Raw genomic sequence first — 21,251 nt, 5'->3', positions numbered from 1 at the left:
AAAATTCGAATACTGACCCAACATAAATATCCTTTTATGTTTTGAAGATGCTGATACAGAAATTATAGGTACATTTCAGATAGAAGCAAAAAATAATGTTTAAGCATAAATGCAGCAATCAATTTCAAAGATACAGAGGTCTGAACCTTTTAGTCTTCACTCAATACAGTTTGTCCCTATAATTAACAGTGTTCATTATTTGTTGCAAAAATTCTAGCTTCGATTGCTTTTATTTTATCTTTGTTATCAGCTTCAGAATCACTTATTTCACTCACTTACTCAAGCTCATCCATTTCTCTATCTCCACCACAGTCTTCCTCTAAACCTAGAACTCATACTCTGACACATACAAGAACAGTTTTGCCACCGCTATCCCGGCGAAGCTGTCTCCGGAATACAACTCCATAGATAACTCCAGCTCTATGCTCTGTGGCCCCTCCAGGGACTGTACTATGGACACCACTGCAGATTGTGCTGTTGTCGTTAGTCTGAAAAGAATATCAAATGGTCCTTTACTGATCCTGGTTGATATACCTTGAAACTAACCAGACTAGACATTTTTTTGGCATCAGGTTTTAGTAAATTAAAAATTTGTTAGTGAAAGTTAGAATGATTGATTCACTGGTTGATTGATTTTCTGGACATGTGTGAACCACTATAAATATTGGAAACGGTAGGCATCCAGTTACTGCTGCTACTGTGATGTGTAGCAATCAATTGCTATATTATACCACATGATGAAAACGCGGAACTTTTCCGGGTAACCTTCACTTTATAAGAAAAGAAACGATAGTGAAATTAGGTAACTTACAAGAAGGAGTCAATATTAGCTCTCGCCTTCACAGTGGGAGGCGAATCAGCCGTCACCAGTCGCAGGTTAAACTTGGTTGTGGCTTTCGGCCATGCTGGAACACTCATCGTGTATAGGTCCACCTGGGAATGATTTGATAAATTATTTTAAAATCACGTAACTAGGTATCGATCGACCGTAAAACAAAGCACTGATGCATTGTTCCATGCGTTTGGAGACTTAAACTGGAGCACTAGAAGGGTAATAAGAAAGCAAAAATGCGTGTACTTGGTATAAACCTTGAATCTATTCCGTCATACAGTGAGCTGCAGAGCTTTCCTATATAAGCTGAAGCTTCCCTAAGAAAGTTCCTGAAGGGTCTTTCTGACAAACCCTTGTCCATCTTTACTGCTCGTCACTGACACCCTAAGAAGAAGTTCTTGTCATCTCACCTTGCCCGCAGGGAGGTCGAGGAAGGACACGAAGGTGATGTAGTTGTAGGAGTAGGTGCTGGGCTGGTGGATGCACTCCCAGTCGCCCACGCGGCACGACGTGTCCACTTTTGTGCACCGACTGGGGATGTAAAATAGTTTGGTTACTTAGTCATCATTATAAAAAATTGTAACTGTATTTGGAGACCTTCGACAGTAAACGCAATCAGTCAATCATGGTCAAAGAGCTTTAAATACTTTTATTTTTCCAGTTTGATGAAAGATTTAACTTTACATGGCTGAAAGTGATCATCCAAATAGGCCCTTCCATTATAACACAAAGCTATGGTGCACAGATAAAGAAACAACATAAAAATGGCGGATGGACTCGTGTTATCTCATCCTGACGTATGCTATTCGTAGGTTTCTTAATATGGGCGCGTTATACAGGTAAACCTTTCAAACGTTTGCAGTCAACATAACATTTAATAGACACGCGAGTCCACATTGTTCTATGACAGTCAAATATAAAGCACCAGTTAAAAACCTCTGTGTTCCACAACTCGTGGCTATGACGTCACTTGAACACCGCAACTTACTGTCGGTTCTCGAGCCGGTACCCCTGCGGACACGAGATCTTCTCGCACTTGTAGGAGCCGCGGATGTTGAAGCAGAAGTTGCTGCCCGCCTTGCCGCTGACCGGCGCCGCACAGAACGCTTCGCCTGTCTCGCACTCGTCTATGTCTGTGGGAGAATGGTTTAGGTGGAGATTAAGGTTGATTGATTGAAAGAAAATATGGGAGTGTGTGGAGTAAATGGCAGAGGATAGGGTAAAATGCCGTGACATGAACCTCAAAGCCGACCCTAAATAAGGGGAAGGCTAGGAAGATGAAGAAAAAGATAGGAGCATCAACACATGTCACGTTTTTGACTTGAAGAATAGATGGATAGATCCAAATACGTTTGCCAAAAATATAGGATACTTCGTCGTTTATATGAAAGGAATAGATCAAGTTCCTAAGGGAACTTTAACTTGGCTTCTAAAGAACTTTGCGAATATCTAATAATGTGCATTGCTCATCCGGCAGAATTAGCGCCGTTCTTTCGTACTCCCCACTGGACGGTCATAGGATAAAGAAGAATGAACATGCTCACCAATACAACTCCTCTTATCCTGCGACAGCTTGTACCCACTGGGACACGCGCACTTGTACCCGCCGGGCTCGTTGACGCAGCGGCCCGCGCACAGCCGCTTCGACTGCAGCTCCGAGCACTCGTCCACGTCGGAGCAGGTCCTGGTGGGAACGAATACAATAAAATAGATGATTTATTCTTCTTTTTGAATGACAAAGTACCTATGAAAATAAGTCTCGGACATTGTTTCGGGAAGGTTAGGGCTATCAGAAGGACAAATGGCGAGAGAAACACCGAAAGGACATTTAGATCATAATGAGTAAGGCAATCGGTACTTGTGGCTGGATGAGCAAGGCAGAAGAAAAAGTTTTGTGGTACTCCATAGGAAAGACTAACGTCCAGTTGATAGACTGATGATGAAGTGGTAGGTACTGTAAATAACATTGAATTTCAGAGGATGTTTCATTAGTGCAACGCACAATCAGCAGAGTCCAGTAAGTAGCTAAGTATTAAATCTGATTGAAAACTCTATAGCAAAAGACAAAAACTTCTTTTAAAAGTCCAATGTGAAGCGGTAAGTGGATAAGTTTCACAATTCACCGACCTGTTATCCTCATTGAGCCGGTACCCGCGGTGGCAGGAGCACCGGTAGCCGCCCCAGATGTTGTAGCAGCGGTGCTGGCAGAGCGACCCGGAGCGGGCCTCGGAGCACTCGTCCACGTCCACGCAGACCTGGGGACAGATGACGTCGTTCAGCATGACTGGGCTTTTCATTTTTGTGTACATAGAGGCCAGACTAGCTGCCAATACAACTGGCAAGCCAGCACTATCTGCCAACGCTACACAGAATAGAGCGCCCGTTTATTTGCTTAGCTAGTGACCTCTGTAGATTTGTCGCTACCAGCATTAATAGTTGCCTATAAACTCTTGGCCGACTGTCCGAGACATGTACCTATGTGAAGTCCTATTCTTGAGGCAGATACTACCGCATCCACAGCAAGATAAGCTTTTATTAATGAACTAACTTTTGACTCACCTTATCATTAGCTGGTGCAGGTCGGAATCCCTCGTGGCACTTGCACTGGTAGGACCCAACTGTATTGATGCAGTCAGCGTTTTGTGAGCAGATCGGCTGTGAGACATAAATAAAAATCAAGTCTGTTAATAAAGCGACTGTCTAACTATGAATCTTTTTTTAATGAAATTGGCAAGAATGGGCTCTACCTTGAGTTTGGGCATCGGTAGCAAAACCCTCCTAAGTATGTACTCAATTCCCAAAAAAATGCCTCATTCTTTACAGAGGTAACGTCGTCAGTTTGTTCTGAAGCCGTACACTGTCAGATAGCGATAGGCTCCTGGGTCTTGATGGCATCCCACTCAACGTTCCACGTAGACACAATTCCGATTTATCAACTCATTATATCAACCTATCCACTGCCACTCCAACTGTGCAGTCCTAAACATAAGACCTACCGTGTCCCCAGCCAGGTCGCACTCGTCGACGTCCCGACACGCGTGGTCCCCCACCAGGTTGTGTCCGGGGGGGCAGGCGCACGTGTACCCTCCCAGCAGGTTGGTGCACAGCTGGTCCGGACCACACTGGGCTGTGCCGAGGGCACACTCGTCTATGTCTGCGGGGTAAGGGAGTTGTGGAGTTTGAGAGAGTTTGTGAGTATGGATGGATTTTTGTAACTCTTTCAGGAAAAAACAGGTAGGTATCTAAACCATTTTTTAGAATACCTCAGCTTCTTATGTCGGAACCCCATGCAAACTCCTTTTTTACGAAGAGATGCTCGCTGAAAATGGTAGTTGAATTCACTACTCCTAGTGAGGATGGTACTCGTATCTAACCCAGAAGTTTGAAGGCAGCTGTTCCGATAATTCCAGGTGTTGGATTAGTTTGGGAGCTCTGTATGATAGTAATATACCTACTATAACGGATAATAATATTATCCAATACAATATTTAAGTAAAAGTTTATGAAGTCCAGCTTCGATGTTATGAGGATTCTTTACATACCTTCACAAGAGTTATCATCTCCCAGCTGGTACCCGAAGCGGCACTTGAGCACGGCGCCCTGCCCGGCGACCCTCGTGAGCGTGGGCTCTTCGTGGCGGCGACCTTGCAGGCCGTCGGTGCCCAACTGCACCGGCGAACGACCTGGCAATACGACAGAACATCGTAAAGTGATGGTGACGTGGCTCTAATGAGCGGGACTTGTTGTTACTCATATGATTTAGGTAGAAGTGATAGTTGTAGATATTTCACTCGATAGTTCAAAGTGGTCAAAGCTGAAATTCTGGCATCTTTGAACACATAAATACGTATCTTTAACACTTTTACGGAACCTCTTCCAAGGCTGCTTCCAAATAAGCTTTGAATTGAATGATTCCCATCTTTTCATAGTCTGCCAATGCCATTAAGTTTTTACCCGACTGCCGAAAGAGGAGGGTAATGTTTTTCGATTGTAAGTATGTTTGATTGTTTCTTTGTTCCCTCCTGTAGCCTAAACGGCTTGATAGATTTTGATGTAGGTACTTATGAGGTATCGTTAGAAGCGTATTGATGGCACGATGGTTATAGGCTATGTGAAGTTACATTAAAATTTACATAGCGCCCTCTAGAGGACATAACGTGATGATCGAAAAAATAATATTTTTTCAACTATGCCGTGTGGGGTATCAAATGAAAGGGCTTGATTTGCACGTTACAAAAATATATATATTGTAGGTGTTTAAATAACAACACCAAAATTATTGAAATAAAAAATGTTCACCTACGATACTTTCCATTAACATTGGGACTTGTTTGCATCTTTTTAGCGTGCAGTCGGGTTTTTTGTTTGTTTCTAATTATATTTTTTTCTGAAGTATCTATCTCAATGATGACAGTAAGAAGTATCTGAGAAGTCTCCCCAAAACTCACCAGGAACATTCCCATATCCAGTCGGGAACTTGGTCCTATCCCGCTTGGGCACACACTTGTGGCGGCCCTCGTCGTACCTCCAGTTGGGGTGGCAGTCGCAGCGGTAGCCGCCCTGAGTGTTCACGCAGATCTCGATCTCCGCGCACGCTGACTGCCCGTTTGTGCACTCGTCTACGTCTGGGGAAAGGTTTGAGGTTAGCAGAGTTAGAGAAGAGGTTGGATATACGAAAGGCCAAGTATACATAGAACATGGAGAAGGAAGAGTCACTGGAGCCAGTACAGAAAAGGCTGATACCATCAGCCTTTTCTGTACTGGTCTATGATTTGACAACTCCACCAGACCAAAACAAGATCCTGTGCTAGGACCCTGGCTGAGTCAGATGACATTGCTCTTGGATGATCAGTTCTGTGAGGTGTATAGCAAAGAATCTTACCTTCACACTTTCCAGTTGACGCATTCATGTTGAACCCAAAGTCACAAAGAGTTCTCGCATGGAAAGGTCTTGTGATTGGTGGACGGTATGGTGAAAATATTCCTCTGTTTCTATCTGAAATAAAAAAAAATGTTTAAGTATTTTGGAAATCAACAGCGATTTACAAAAAGTACTATACCTATTAACACAGAAAAACTAAAAAGTATGGCCAATTACAGATTTCCTCAAAATTTAACAATGAGCAAGGCGCAATGATCTGAAGAACACATTTATATTAGGTTGTCTCAAACGAGGCTGATGCAACGGATAGCAGCATGCTTCATGGGTGGTTATGATTACCTATTTGATGATGCACGCTAAATAAAGTCTGTTATGGATCTCCTCAGAAGATGCATAAATTGATGACCATTTATCCAGAAACATACTATGATGATGATGAAGCCACCTGTTCTCAAATGTTACTGTCTGCCTACTGGTTACTCACGGCACAGGCTTAGCCTAGTGTGAGAACCCCAGCTACCATAGTTTTTTTAATCTGGTCCAAATAATTTATAACTGTTTTATATTCATAATATTTATTAAGATAACCTGTGTAATTTTTTTTCATTATTCATTTTTTCATGATAATAGTGTAATAAATCGCACTCACAGTCAATAATCCCCGGCGCTGCAGTAGTGGTGCTAGTAGTAGTGGGGATGAGGTCGCAGGCCCCGGTCCTGAGGTCTCGTCGGAAGCCGGCAGCACACTCGCAGATGTAGCCGCCCATGTTGTTGCGACACACCTCGGTGAGCCCGGAGCAGACGTGCCGGTTTGTGGCGCATTCGTCTATGTCTGTAGAGGTGAAAGAAGACTTAGGATTTGTAGTCAATCAAGAGGTTTTGAATCATGTAGCTACATACATACCTAATATGGTCACACGACTGTAATCCCCTAAGGGGTAGTCAGAGGTGACTCGCAAGCGTTGTACATACCTACCATCAATATCATCGTTAATCACTACGCTTCCAAATAAATTCATATAGTCTCAGCTTCTATGTGTAAGTAGATGGGGGGACGATGTGTAAGTTATATTTTAAAACCAACACAATAGTACATATATAGTATAAATAATTGTAATCAAAGTATTTCTTACCAACACAAGCACCATAATCGTCCATTTCAAATCCAGATTGACAATTACCAGCCCCAGGTCTTTCATTGATTTTGATCCATTCGTTCTTTGGCACATCTTGTGTGTTGACTACCAGTGCTCCATCTTCTGTTTTCTTTCCTTGCACAGTTGCTGTTTCATTTGGCACTTCAAGCAATACAATGTGGGGCGTTGTTTTATCTTCCACTTGATTTGCCTCATTATTGGATGTATCAGATTTTACTTCTGTTTGTTTAGAAACATTAGAACTCGGCTCGTTAATAGTGTTATAATAAGGTTGTTTAACATAATCATTAGGATCTATGTCAGGACTTTCAATGTCTTTGTCAACTGTTTCCCCAGTACTAGCGATTTCAGTTTTTCTTTGATCTATAACTGGAACTTCTTCATTTCTATTTTCAGGCGGAATCAAGTCATTAATTCTATCATCTGGTCTGTTGTTATCTTCCAGTTTAGGAATTATTTCTTCGTCTTTACGTTCAAGCACAACAGCAGGTATATTTTCCGTAGGTTTAGTGCTAGCTGTAGAAGATGGAGTAGGGGCTGCCTCTGTTACGGTTCTTTGTGTAGTTGTTAAAGTCTGGTCGACTTTGTTGTCATTCTTCGGATCTTCATTATTTACCGAGTTGGTCTCGTTGAAAAATTCATCACTGTAAATGAAAAATAACAATACAAATGAGAATCTCGATAAAATTGCCTTTCAGACAAAATAAATATGTTCCAGATAGATTAATTCGTTTTGATTCTGTTTAGGCTATCCAATTTGGATAAATGACATCCAATCACCTCTATGTCAGTACAATGGCCTAGATACCTTCCACTTGTACTCACTCAGAGTCATAGTACTCGTACTCAGGCTCCGGGGTGGTGGAGGTGGAGGGGGGGGCGCGGCGCACGCAGCGGAAGAACCCGGGGATGTTGTGGCACTCGTAGTTGGGACCTGCGCGCGCGCAGTTGTCCTTGCCGAGCGCGCACTCGTCTATGTCTGGGGAGGTAATTATAATTATGACCATCAGCCAATTATGTTAGTCGTATGTTGGGAGCCGAACAGATAGTATGTTCTGGTCCCGAATACGCTCCCGGACTATGTCTCTCTTGACTGCTCAACGCATCCTATTTTGCCCTGCATCATCGGCGTCCCAGTATACACCTAGCTTTATTGTCCTTATGTCATATGTTATGTCAAGTTAGTAGAGCCTACTACTATGGACCACCAGAACTATTGATGTACCGTAACGGTGGTTTAAATATCTGGGAAATGATGTATGCAGTAGACGATATAAAATTTAAACGGTTTCTAAATAAGTCACCTATTTTTGACATGCTAAGAATGTAGCCAATGACAGTGTGGTACCTTCGCATCGGTTGGAGGCGTGGTGCAGCGTGTATCCGGTGCCGCACGAGATGAAGCGCACGCAGAAGTAGGACCCGGCCGTGTTCTCGCACCGCTGCGACTCCGGCGCACACTTGTTCTGGTCTGTGGCGCACTCGTTTATGTCTGGAGGAGAACAGAAGATGATGTATTCCACGAATCCCATAAGTCCACGAAATGTAGGTATACCCACTTTTAGCAACAGAGTAGATTTTGGAACCGCGGAAGAGGCGTTTGGAGGTGCGGGAGGAATGTATCTTAATTAAATAATTAGGTAATACCATGGGTTGCGTTATGACGCTCACCCACTGCTATAGGTCTATTGCGGCAAGGGCGCCCTCCGAATCCTCCCATCATTCATTCCAGATATAGCGCGTTATTAATGACATGGTTGCCATTTCGTTCTTCATTATTTGCTGAAGTTCTGACCTGTGCAAGCTCCTGTGATGCTGTCCAGCTCAAACCCAAGCTTACACCTGCACTCGTGGCTCCCGTTGGTGTTCAGGCAACTCTGATGCTGATCACACAAGTGGATGCCTTCGAGGCACTCGTCAATATCTAGAAATAAAATCACAGTATTGAGCTATTTTGTTTCCTGAGGTACTTAACTTATTAGATTGATTGAATGATTAACTGTGATCCATATTTATATACATTTATTCAAATGATGAGAAACTTGCAAAATCAGTGTAGGTTTTGAATTTTTTAAATATAGCTTACCTTCACATCTAGAAGTTGCTGGATTCTTTCTAAAGCCGTCTGGGCAGTCTTGTGATATTCTGAAATTAAATTATTGTGGTTTTCAGAAGTATCCATTTTAATATATAAGAGGAAAATATAGGGTGTACGGTATGTGTTGTGGACTTTGAACCAGACATTTTGAAGGCAAAATTTTATGAATCATGCATAGGTACTATCGAACAAAAAAGTGAGGACCCCCTTAAGGATCGTTTTTCTTTGCAGGCATCAGCCATCAATGACTCGCTCTTGACCTTCTCTTGACCAATGGGGTACAAGTTGTTGACCAAAAGTTACTGTCTCTATTGCCACCAGATGTGCAAACACAAATTGAGTTCTGCAGATTGAGTTCTGCAGCTTATGCGGTTAGATTCATTAGACAGTTAACAGATGTAGCTACAGCCAGGCTTGTGTGTTTTAGTTATTTTCATAGTGTTATGTCTTACGGAATTCTATTGTGGGGACGAGCGGCTGATATTAATAATTTTTTTTATCATTTGATATTAATTTAATTTTTTTTCTGCAAAAACGAGCAATTCGAGCCATATATGTATTAGGATCTAGAATTTCATTAAGAGACAGGTTTAAGGAAATAGGTATACTAACCGTTCCATGTCAATATATTTATGAAAATATTATGTATGTTCGTAAAAACTTAAATTCATTTAGTAAGGTAGGAGCTAATCACGGTATTGAGACCAGAAACAAAAATAAGTTGCTCTTCCCCACTCTCAGAGTTTCGAAAACAAACACATCATTCATGGGGAACTGTATACGCTTTTATAATAAATTATCAAATGAAACACTAAATCACTAAACCTTACTGAGACTAAATTTAAGAATTTTGTAAAAACGACATTATGTAGTATAGCTTATTATAGTATAAATGATTATCTAAACGACAAAAACGCGTGGTCATGTCCACCTCAGCTAAGGCATTTGGAAAAATGAAATGGATATGCTTGAGTAAAATTGTATTAACTAGATATAAGTAAAATTGTATTAGTTTTAAGCAAAAAGTTGAAAATATGCTCGAGGAGTTTCTTTCGCTATTTCTTTCCTCCTAAATGACGGGGCCTTTGTGAAATAGTGGTAGATTATGACTTTTGACAAGTAATTCTAATATTCTACGTCGAAAAAATAAACGATTTCATTTCAAAACAACATTGCATTGTTTTAAAGATGCGAAAGTCCGAAAGCAATAAATAATACAAAGGAAGATATTTAAAATACTGCGGTTGGTTAAAAAGACAGGCAAAGAGAAATTTGGGATTTCAAAGGATTTGTTTTAAAAATGGCACCTCACTTTTTTGTTCGATAGTACATGCAATTATACTTACAAAGAGTAGTCGATCTTAGCTTTACAATCGTAAGCGCCAGGCACGTTCACACAGATCTTGTCCGAGGGGCACAGGGAGTGCGTCTCACTGTCCAGGCATTCGTCGATGTCTGAAACCATAGTACATACAGGAGATTGAATGCAAACACTGTCGAAGAGTTACAAAATAGGTATTTGTTGGGTAAAAAAGGTACTTTGACGAAAATGGGTCTTGACTGAAAATACGCCTAGTGTATGCAGGATTTGACAGTCATGAGGTGGTCCAAAATAAGTTCACATCTAGGCAGTTAGGTATTGGTCGTTACGGGTCAGGTTGATGATGATGAAGCTATTTGTCTGGTAACACAACGAGACTCGACTCGACTTTTATCACTTGTTTCTATCTACATACCTTCGCACTTGTTAGTGTCGGGGTGGTTCTTAAAGCCGGGCGGGCAGTGCCTGGAGGCCTGGTCCTGGCAGAAGAACGAGCCCTTCGTGTTGATGCAGAACTGAGACAGCTGGTTGCAGTCATCCGTTCGCGCCTCGCATTCGTCCACATCTGGAACATTATCGCTGTTTTATTACGGGACCTTAAATAAATGCTTTTTGATGTAGACTTCTTGATCTGGATATTTTTGGACCTTGTAACCACGTTATGCCAGAAATCCATGAGGACATAGTTAGAGGTAGTAGTGGCTGGATGAGGAAGGCCGAGGACCGAATGTTGTGGCGTTCCTTGGGAGATGCCTATGTCCAGCAGTGGATGATTATTGGCTTATGATGATGATGGTAGTTAGAGGTTCATCATCTTCTTCAAGTAATGTCTGCTAGCAGAGGTTGGATAAATCATTTTGTCTATTTAATTTGTTTTATTTGTAAAAGTGATTTGATTATCGTTTGAGACTACCTATGCTTACCTCATCTCTCAGGTTTGCTTCAGGTACCAAGTATCCATCCTTACCTTCACACTCTTCAGTGCGTCCGTTCATGACCGCCTTGAACCCACTCGGACAGCGATCCTCCATGGGGGGAGGCGACTTCCCCAAGTGGGATGGATCCCCGGATATCCCCCCACACTTGTACCCTCCGACTGTGTTCTCACAGAGGTACGAGGGGCAAGGGGGGTTGATAAGGGTGCACTCGTTTATGTCTGGGAAAAGAAAGAGATTGCTGGTAGTAAGGGTTTAGAGTAACCGTGTTCATGACCAGAAGGATAATAATTATGTGTATCAATGTAGTCATATACCGAGTTAAATTTGAGTTAAATGAACATCATGCAGTCCTTTGATCCTTAATGGTAAATATCAAACAAATGATCTACATCTCTTTTTCATCGTCCAAACCTCATTTCAGCCTGTTATCTAGGTATTAAAAAACTCTCTTTTTAACAAGAGTAGGTAAGTTCGACTTGGAATTTTCCATCAAGAATAATTTATACACGCACCATCGCAAGCGAAGTTGACAGGGTTCTTCACAAACCCTGGCGGGCACTGTCCGTTGTCTGCGACTCTGGTCTTCTTGGGGATGCATTTGTAGGAGCCCCGCGTGTTGCGACACTCTGTGCTGGGGAGGCAGAGCGGAGGGGTCACCTGGCACTCGTCGATGTCTGGAAGAATTTGAAATGAGGATCAGCTTTCTGATGACTTACAGACTTTAAAGTGGTTGGTTAAAGAAGGCATTGGAAGAGTAATGACTCTCCTTGAAAGAAGCTTAAATCCAGAAGAGGACGATTATTTGGCAAGGTTAAATGAAGGATAACCTGATAATGAACTTAAAGATGGTAAGTACTTATTTTAATTCCTTAAACATTAATTATAGAGACAATAGATAACTGTGATAGTCATCAGTTTCGTAGATATTGGTTTGTTACCTTTACAAGATTTTCCGTCAGCTTGCAGCTCGTAGCCTCGTCTGCAAGTGCACTTCATTTCGACGCCATTATCCTGACACTTGTGTTGGCATGGGTTGCGTGGTTTGCATCTGTTTTTTACAGTCTGAAACAATCATACATAAAATACCTTATTTAGACAATAAACAGCAGGCGGATAGTCTTCATAAGCGTGTCGATGGTAGACACTAGACTGAATGGATTAGCCAAGGGGGATCATTAGCGTCATTAAATGACTATCCAGAGTGGGGAGGGAACTTGCGTGGCCAGTTACCAAGAAGGACTTTAACCTCCATGACCTTCTCATAACCTCTTCATCATCATCACGACCCATCACGTCCCCACTGCTGGGGCATGGGTCTCCTTCAAATGAAGGAACGGTTTTCTTCTCATTACCTCGTCACCAGGTACACTTTAACTTCAAAATCCCCTTCTCTTCCTCCACCAAGGCTAGTCCTACCTCCATGCAGTTCTTCCCATCAGCCATGAGCTTGTACCCGGGGTTGCACTCGCAGCGGTAAGACCCGGGCGCGGGGATGCAGTGGTGCGCGCACAGCTCGTGCGGCGCGTACTCCTCGCAGAGAGATGATAGGTCTGCTCCTGGAGGGTCAAGAAGTTGTAAGTTGGGTAGATTGACTTCCTTGAAATTATAATTTTCAGTTTATCATTAACCGTCCACAATGCCACAAGGTACGTTAGAATGTTCGAAGCCAGCAGATACCAGACCTGATATCGGATGTATGAAATGATGTTGTTGCTTAAAAAACCTACCGTCCTTATTATATTTACCTGAGAATAAGTCATATTTATTGTTGTTGTTTATATAATGTACTTGCCTATGTTTTTTTATTGTAATGTAAAGTAAAATTATGGACCTATTACGTTTTCTCTCTTACCAGTGGACAGCGGGACGGGTTTCCTCCAGGGCTCACTGCCTCCTCTCGCATCTTCATTTGTGTTGAATTCATACTTTGTGGCATTCTGTAAATGCACACCAATTACAGGTTGTTAGTTGAACATTAGGGTTTCTGATTTCTCGACCTATTTTCGTTCTCGAGCTTCGAGAATTCTCGAGCCCAAATTCTCGAGTCTTCTCGAGTCTCGAGCCTTTCTAAGAAGACCTTTAGAAAAAAAGCCTTAATTTAAAAAAAAACACACAAAATCTCCTTTTTTACTTTGTCAACTTAATCACAAAGAAAATACTCTACTAATACTCATAATTAGCTGTCTAGCTAGCTACAAATTACTAGTACAAGGTGGGACAAAAGTAATCACCCTATTGGAAGTTTGCTCTCATTGTATTCATTCAAAAACGGCGATACGGCTCGTGACGTGTCACGTGAGTACGAATATACAGCGAAAAGCGGGTGGCTTGCGAGTCACCTCTGACTACCCCATCGGGGATTACAGTCGTGAGCGTATGTTTGTATGGACTAGACAAATGCAGAATACAAGTTTAGATGCCGTGGAGTGATATACTACCAAAGAACGCGGAATAATAGTGTTTATTACGTAGACGACCGAATGGCGTAGTGGTTAGTGACCCTGACTACTGAGCCGAAGGTCCCGGGTTCGATTCCCGGCCGGGGTAGATATTTGTTTAAACACAGATATTTGTTCTCGGGTCTTGGGTGTTGATATTTATATTTAGTATCTATCTATCTATGTATTTGTGTAGATATATCAGCTGCCCGACACCCATAACACAGGTTCTGCCTAGCTTGGGGTCGGATGGCCGTGTGTGAGATGTCCCCACATATTTATTTATTTATTTATTATTCAGATTTCGGGTCTTCTTTTTTTCGTTTTATCTGTAATTTTTCCCTACAATATCACCCGATTTAACCGTTTCAGACACTTTTTCTGGAACCCGTGTCTCTGGAAGCCCTTAAGGACAACATTCGACACGAGTGCGAGAATCTCTCGCCCGAAGTTTTCACTGACGTGATGAGAAATGCCATAAAACGAGCCCGTATGGCAATCAATGTGACGGCGCCTATTTGGCCGAAATCATCTTCTCGACTTTACCAATAAAATAGTAAAGGTTCAAATAAACATAATCAAAAAACAGAATCGAAGTTTTTGATTTAGAAAAAAAATGAGAGCCAAACAACATCGGATGACTTCTTTTGGTCCACCTGAACTAAGAAACAGTACGTAACTATTACTACGTTATCTTTTAATCATTCATTAGTATTATCAGTACAGAAACATAATAAATCATAATACACGCGCATGGTATGCGTGTGTGTTGCTAAACGGCGCAGGGAAAATCAAATTGAATACTTTTAATTTTTATCTCAAAGCTCGAGAAATTCTCGAGTCTTCAGATTTTTTTCTCGTCTCGAACCAAGCCGAATTTCTCGAATCTTCTCGAGCTCGAGAATTCTCGAGCAGAAACCCTATTGAACATACACAACAAAGCTCATTGAAGTTATTTTTACGTACTCGACATTATCTACGTTCACTCGTATGTACTGAGGTCGAAAACTACATCCATTGGGCGATTTAAAGGAGCCAGGACATAATGGGCAATTAATATCCAACAGTAATTGTACCTTGCAGCAGTTCTCAAAGGCCTCTGTGGGCAGGAACTCGTCGGCACTGCTTCCCCTGGAGCCTCCCACGCAGATCCCTTTAGACTTCCCTGTCGTCGTCCCTCGCAGGCATTGCTTACAGCAGTTCTGAGGAAATTAATCGTATCAAAAACCAAAACTTATTTATTTAACTCTTCATTATAGGTACTTAATTAAATTATTGAGAATTTTAACGATAACAATTTATTTATTTACTTATATACACTTTATTGCATACAAAAATCAATTTTTACATAGAAGCATTTTAAAAACATGTAGTATCAAGACCAAAGGATCAGAAGAAAGAGTGCAGTGATGCACCTTGGAAATCTCATGGGAGATAGGAGAAGTGAGATGCCTTGGAGCTACCTGCTCATGATGAAAAACTAAACAGCATGTGAAGGTTAGGCAACCGGATGCTGCAGTACTCTTTTTCGGAAGTAAATAACTGGACTACCTACCTACAGGTAAATACAGCAGTACATGTTCACATAGTAAGACCGATCTTTAAGACTTAGGAACAGGAAACGAATGCAAAACTCTGAAATCTATGTCACACAATAGATAAAAGAAACTTATGACGTAACGTAAGCCTGCATAAGTCGTATGGAAACACGGTCTAGTCCAAACACTGGGTAACTGGGTAATTAGGGATACGTTTTATCTGTGTTTGTGTATACAGACGATAAGCATAGTGTAGTACATTGCATGATGGTACACGTAATTTTAGTAGCGTAGCTATATAACAGGAATAGTAATTCTCGTGCAAAAACAGTGATTAAGTCTACCTGCCCGTTGATTCATTGACGAGCCATTCACAGATTTTGTTCGTTAAGGTTATAAAACTGTACAATCTAATACAATGCCTGTGTGTAGAAAAGATGGTTCAAATCAAGATTCAAAAGCTCATGGCTTGGCGTCAGGCGCTTCAGTTAGCTTTAGTTAGGTCACCGGCCGATTACCCGGTCTATCTTTTGATCCGGAATAGTTTTCAATTTACCTTCCCCGTGTCAGAAGGCAGTGCGTCGCAGTTGTCACTACGCGCGGCCTCTGATATGCCGTCGTTACAGTCTCGATTCTTGCTGGAACAAAATCATTTCGTTATGCTTTTACAAACTTTAATTCATACAAGTTATTTACTGTCTGCAGACAATCATCCAGTACTGCTGGATATAGGCTTATTTCAAGAAACTTCATAATTTGTCCCTAGACTAAATAATCCAGTCTGCGGATTTCTGTTCTCCAATATATGTATATAGTATGTAGGTTTCCATACATAAGATTTCTTCAAATTCAACCCGCATTATGAATTCAACCAACATAAACATCAATTAAACACTCTATTCCACCAACTCATTCATGCCCCCAAAAGCCATCACCAAACTTCCTGGCCTACCATATTTTGAATCTCTATAATGCGAGCTCGCAACACATCTTACTCCCTCTTACCTAACACCTGCATGAACAAAGAACACAGCTATAGTATCCAACCCCTTACTCAAAGTACTCCTTGCAGCACTGGTCCATGGCGAACTTGCAGAAGTCCCCGAAGGCGGTGGGCACGTCGGGAGGCGCCGCGGAGGGGCAGTCCCGTGCTCCGTGGCCCAGCGCGTACAGAGTGCCCTTGTTGCAGCACAGTTCGGAGATCTCTGCCAGCTGGCTGGCACCCGCTGAGGAGGGTTGAAAGCTTAGTTAGGTAAATTATAATAATCTGGAATAAATCCGGTGCTAGCGTGCCCTTGTTGCAGCAGAGCTCCGAGATCTCTGCCAGATGGCTGGCGCCCGCTGATTAAAGAGGAGGTTGGTTAGGTAGGTGGTCATGATCAGGATCAGGCAGATACTCGTCTGGTGACATGAGGTCATACCTGAGATCTGTCAGGCTCCCGCTGAGGAGAGGGGAGGGTTAGTTAGGCAGGTGATGATCAGGTAGGTACTCGTCTGGTGCTAGACATAGAGGTGGCTACTTAGGATCGCCATAACACTCCGACAAGACGTGGCGAAATGTTGGCCTCAAAGAGCGAGAGTGATGAAGAACGTTTGACATTTATTTTCGTGCGCGTACGTAGTATAAAACACCCTAAACAGCAATAACTCTATCTACCTATATTTGCTTCCTCCATAATCAAAAATGATGTCTAATAAGCAAGTCGGTTTCGGGAACCTGGATTATTGAGTTCCCGCGTCCATTTATTGATTGTGCGGTGCAGTTCGGACCAATTGACTCAAATTACAGCGCTAATGATTAATCAGGAAGTTTATTCTGAAGCTTATCAACATGCTCATAACGTAACTATACAAGTTTTAGGGCAAATTTTACATCACAAGTAACCATAATTACAATAAGATTTATACAGTATATGAAAAAATAAGATAAGTACCTAATTTATTTTATACATCTCACAAATGAAGCTATTGAGCTGCAAATTAAATGAAATATTGATTTTAAATAAATGTAGCTGTTGCAGGCTGTTTGGTAGGTAGGTATTCATAATATCTTATCATTATCAACTCATCCACTTTATCTGACACACACATTCGTTTACTATTGCCATTGAATCTCTAGTTTCCACGCGTTCATATAATAACATTTATAGTGATATTTACACAAAACGGTTGAGCAAATATGAATCAATGTCGAGAAAAGTGGAGCGAACAAATTAATCTTGACCAAGTGGCTGCATTCTTGGAACGATCGCATCGAAATAAAACAAGGTTTACCAACGGGGAATGAATTCGTGAAATTTTCAGTATATAGGGACCACTGGAAAGTTTTACTATAGGGATTTTCTTTTGTTAGCTCTACATCGTATTATATCAGTGTTTGCACCGCTCTTTTAGAAAATATCGATTTTAATCATAACTGAATCAAGAATACCCTCATAAGATATTGTAAGATCGCTCTATTATTGTAAGATAACAATAAAAGAGCGGTGCTGCGGTAGGTAGGTACACCGACTAAAGCGCAACTTTACTTGTTGTAATCCCTACGGGGGTAGATTTTAACTAAAAGCATACTACTTGTTCTCGAGGCTTTGTCAGGACAATTGGCTATAATATATTAAATCCCTTACTGTATTGGGACTCTGTGAGAAGTGGGACTACTTAGTGGAAGTTCAGATTCTGCTAAGATCTCATTGAGGTAATCCATGCTCTATGCTTTAAAACAATATCCCGTGCGCAAGTATTAAGTAGGTTCATTCAGCTATACTGGGCGATGAACTGATAGTACAGTATACCAAGCGTTTATGTAACCTACCCACGTCTTTCACTCAATTCAAATGGCACTGAGACAATTTACTTGATCATAAATATCCCTATCAATAGTGTAAGTACCTATGTACAGTTCGCTGAAAGCGCAAGTGTTTATTATGTTTGTGTGTGGCGATGATTGGTAGAATGCGGAAGAGTGTTGCTATAACTGAAGTGGAGTGAAACAAATTAATGAAGAAGAACATTCTCTCTTACTTTCAGAAGTAGGTAGGTAGGTACTTAGTAATTATGTTTCATAATATAGGATCTACAACAATCAAGGTCAAGGAAATTAATATGTGTCCGTACATACTTAAACATTCTTAGACAGCTGATAATGAACAGACACTATCATTGACTGAGCATAATATACAGAGAAAGGAGAGGGTATAGGTAGGTAAGTAGGTACATAAGAATGATAATATGACAGGTATCTAAGTATACAACAGTAAATATGGAATGGAATCATCATCACGACCCATTACGTCCCCAACTCCCCACTGCTGGGGCACGGGTCTCCTTCCAATGAAGGAAGGGTTTAGGCCTAGTCCACCACGCTGGCCAAGTGCGGATATATGGAAATATGGAATAGGGCTTTGAAATTCATTAAAATTTATAGGTAAGTAAGTACCTACCTAATTTATAGATTACTTATTATAATGAAACTTAACTCGCACGGTTTTCGGAATCCGAAATCATCGTCATCAGCCGACTTGCGTCCTCTCTACATAAGTAAATAATTAGGCTTATAGCCACTAGTCTTAAAAAAAAAAAATTATAAGAACTAACTTTAAGTAACAAACTGCAATAATTTTTATCTTCTTGAAATTATGAAGTAAGTACCTACCCAACCTAGTAAAAGGATGATTTACTTACGTTTTACGCACCTAAGTAAAATTTAAGTAAGTAAACTTAAGTACTGATTATTCTTACCCAATAAACCATAATAAATGTAATAACAATTTATTCAATCAAACCTAACAATTCGATCTCTGCAGAGCTCCCATATAGAACTTCACACAATCACAGTCAAAAACACCGAATATTAAACACCCAATTAAAATTCCTCTCAAACCTCACTTACTAGGAAGCAATAAATAAACTATCAAGTACTCACCAGACACTAGACCAGGAGCCAAGGCCAAAAGGCCGAATACAACACAAACACTCATTTTAACCACACCGAGAATTAAAAAGTTAGAGCACCAAAGAGTTTAGAACACTCTCGTTCCGCGCCATTTAGAAAAAATAAGTTAAAAATGCTGGCTGGCTGGTCGTCTTTTTGAAATTTAAATTAGGAATCCTTGTGGAGCGCAGGAGTCGCGGGCGCAGTCTATTTCGGTATGCGGCTGCCTGCGCTTATCGACCGTCTCTGTTTTTCGTCAAAGATCAGCGCCGGAGAGGGGACAGTCGTCTCAAGTTCTCTGGAGAAGTCACCGTTCATCGTTCCACAGCGAAGGACTTGAAGAACTTTGTAAGGTTGCTGTTTTCCTCAAAACTTTTTCTTGCATACATTTTATTGTTTTATCAAATCACATCACTTCTGCCGTTCAGAAGCTCTGTTCATGATTTGCCGACTGGATTTGAGAAAAAGCGAAAGTGGCAATGATCCGAGAACAATATTATTATGATTGAACTACCAAGTATGTAACTAGGACTTGTTGCAGTCAAGCTGATGAATAACACTTTAATAAATACTAAGCTGCTATAAAACATACAATCTTCTGGCAGCAACAGCAGTAGAGAGCGATTGGCTACCACACCAGCAATGACGCCGGGAACGTCCTTCAAACTTCCTGAGCTAGTTTTTATAGGTTACTTTAAACTTAGTCCCAGCCAAGTTATTGTCTTATCTACATTCAACAATGTTCTTCTTTGAGCGTCTCAAACAGTCAAGGAGATGGTCGCTGCAGGACATTTGCGTACCGAATGTCATTGTGATAACAACAGCGGATTGTAATATCCAAGTACCTATATACTATACTTGTGTGTGAAATGTCCCCACATATAAAAAAAATATTTTTAAAAAGTATACTTACCTAAGTACTACTTAAAATGATAGAGAGTAAAAAATATACAAAACCTGAAAGCCAAAGCTTTACATTTTGAATACTTATAAATAACATAAGTATACTTAAAATTAATCATGTGCATGGTTAAAGTGTACCTATGTAAACCAAATTAAATAGAGTAAATAATTATAAAAATAAGAGAAGCTGAATCCCCTCAAGGAAGGGGACGTAAGGTTTGTTGTATTGTAAGTCACCATTCGTTTGTTTATCTGTCTGGCTCAGCCATTCTTAGAAGGACATTAAAATTATGGACGTCCAACCCAAAGAGAATTTAAATGGTCCAACCAACATACGAAAGAACTTATGCGATGGCATAACTCCCTAATATAGTCAATCATTATTATTAATGGTAATATGGCTTATTATTTATGATATTATAGTTGACACGATTTGTCTGCCCTAACTAAAGGTTATTGGAAAGGGACCGCCACCGTCCACACAAGACGTCATTTTCGTACATACATAAAGCCATTTAGAGCTTAGCATTTAGATTTAGAGGAAGTTTAGGCTTTGGGCCGTAGTGAGTACTAATTCGATTACTATTTTATTTTCAATTTCTGTGCCACTTAGACGTGATTACTACATATAATTATTTTCAATTTCTGTGGCAATATGAATTCAGCTTTATGTATCCATGTCATGATATCAAAACGGATGAAGCGTGGTTTAATGGTAATAGCTTAAACTCGCAACATTGATCAAAACACCGTGTTTTGGCAGTTTAAAGCAATTACAAGCTTTTTAATTTTTTTAAATAGTTACATCCATGTTATGGTCGGATTATTGGTAGATTTTTAATACCTTCAACCTTTAAGGACTATAAACAATGAAATTGAAGATGAATTTCTCTTAATTTGGCTATACAATAAAGCTGCGATCCATACATGGATTATTTTATGACATCACAATGCGTGTCAAGGGAACATTAACTTATTGTGAGCTAAGTTTCGATGCGCGAGCGATTAATCGCATCTCGATGTCAGACCTATTCGTACATATAAAGTATTTAAAAAAAATGAAAAATAATAATAATATATGGGGTGGGGAAATCTCACACACGGCCATCCGACCCCATGCTAGACAAAGCCTGTATTATGGGTATCGGACAGCTGATATATCTACACAAATACATACATATTAAATATAAATATCAACACCCAAGACCCGAGT

At 40.8% G+C, this 21,251-nt stretch overlaps 1 protein-coding gene across 1 annotated transcript; it reads right to left on the bottom strand.

Annotated features, from left to right (window-relative positions):
• Positions 1-295: 295 nt before the first annotated feature.
• LOC105395043 (fibulin-2) lies at positions 296-19,372 on the bottom strand. Its single transcript, XM_048631089.1, has 28 exons — positions 19,127-19,372; positions 16,259-16,430; positions 15,761-15,842; positions 14,743-14,868; positions 13,081-13,165; positions 12,645-12,784; positions 12,167-12,290; positions 11,741-11,902; positions 11,258-11,446; positions 10,706-10,855; positions 10,316-10,424; positions 8,958-9,016; positions 8,667-8,795; positions 8,220-8,363; positions 7,697-7,850; positions 6,848-7,515; positions 6,364-6,546; positions 5,715-5,828; positions 5,281-5,457; positions 4,375-4,515; positions 3,829-3,986; positions 3,392-3,487; positions 2,960-3,087; positions 2,377-2,516; positions 1,821-1,965; positions 1,243-1,363; positions 812-933; positions 296-488 (listed from the first exon to the last, which is right to left on the bottom strand). Exons 1-28 carry the CDS (start codon positions 19,179-19,181, stop codon positions 326-328), a joined length of 4,236 nt encoding a protein of 1,411 aa, XP_048487046.1. The 5' UTR covers positions 19,182-19,372; the 3' UTR covers positions 296-325.
• Positions 19,373-21,251: the final 1,879 nt, after the last annotated feature.

This window comes from Plutella xylostella, chromosome 27 (assembly GCF_932276165.1).
Source record: "Plutella xylostella chromosome 27, ilPluXylo3.1, whole genome shotgun sequence".
In the NCBI taxonomy this organism is placed as follows: domain Eukaryota; kingdom Metazoa; phylum Arthropoda; class Insecta; order Lepidoptera; family Plutellidae; genus Plutella; species Plutella xylostella.
The sequence above is the reverse complement of the archived record's forward strand: the minus strand, read 5'-3'. Positions and strand labels throughout refer to the sequence as shown.

Coding starts and splice junctions, on each gene's coding strand:
- LOC105395043 (XM_048631089.1), bottom strand. CDS start 19,181: ATGAGTGTTTGTGTTGTATTCGGCCTTTTGGCCTTGGCTCCTGGTCTA. Junction 10,856..11,257: donor ACGCACTGAAGAGTGTGAAG/GTAAGGATGGAT, acceptor ATAATGTTCCAG/ATGTGGACGAATGCGAGGCG. Junction 934..1,242: donor TCGACCTCCCTGCGGGCAAG/GTGAGATGACAA, acceptor AATCATTCCCAG/GTGGACCTATACACGATGAG.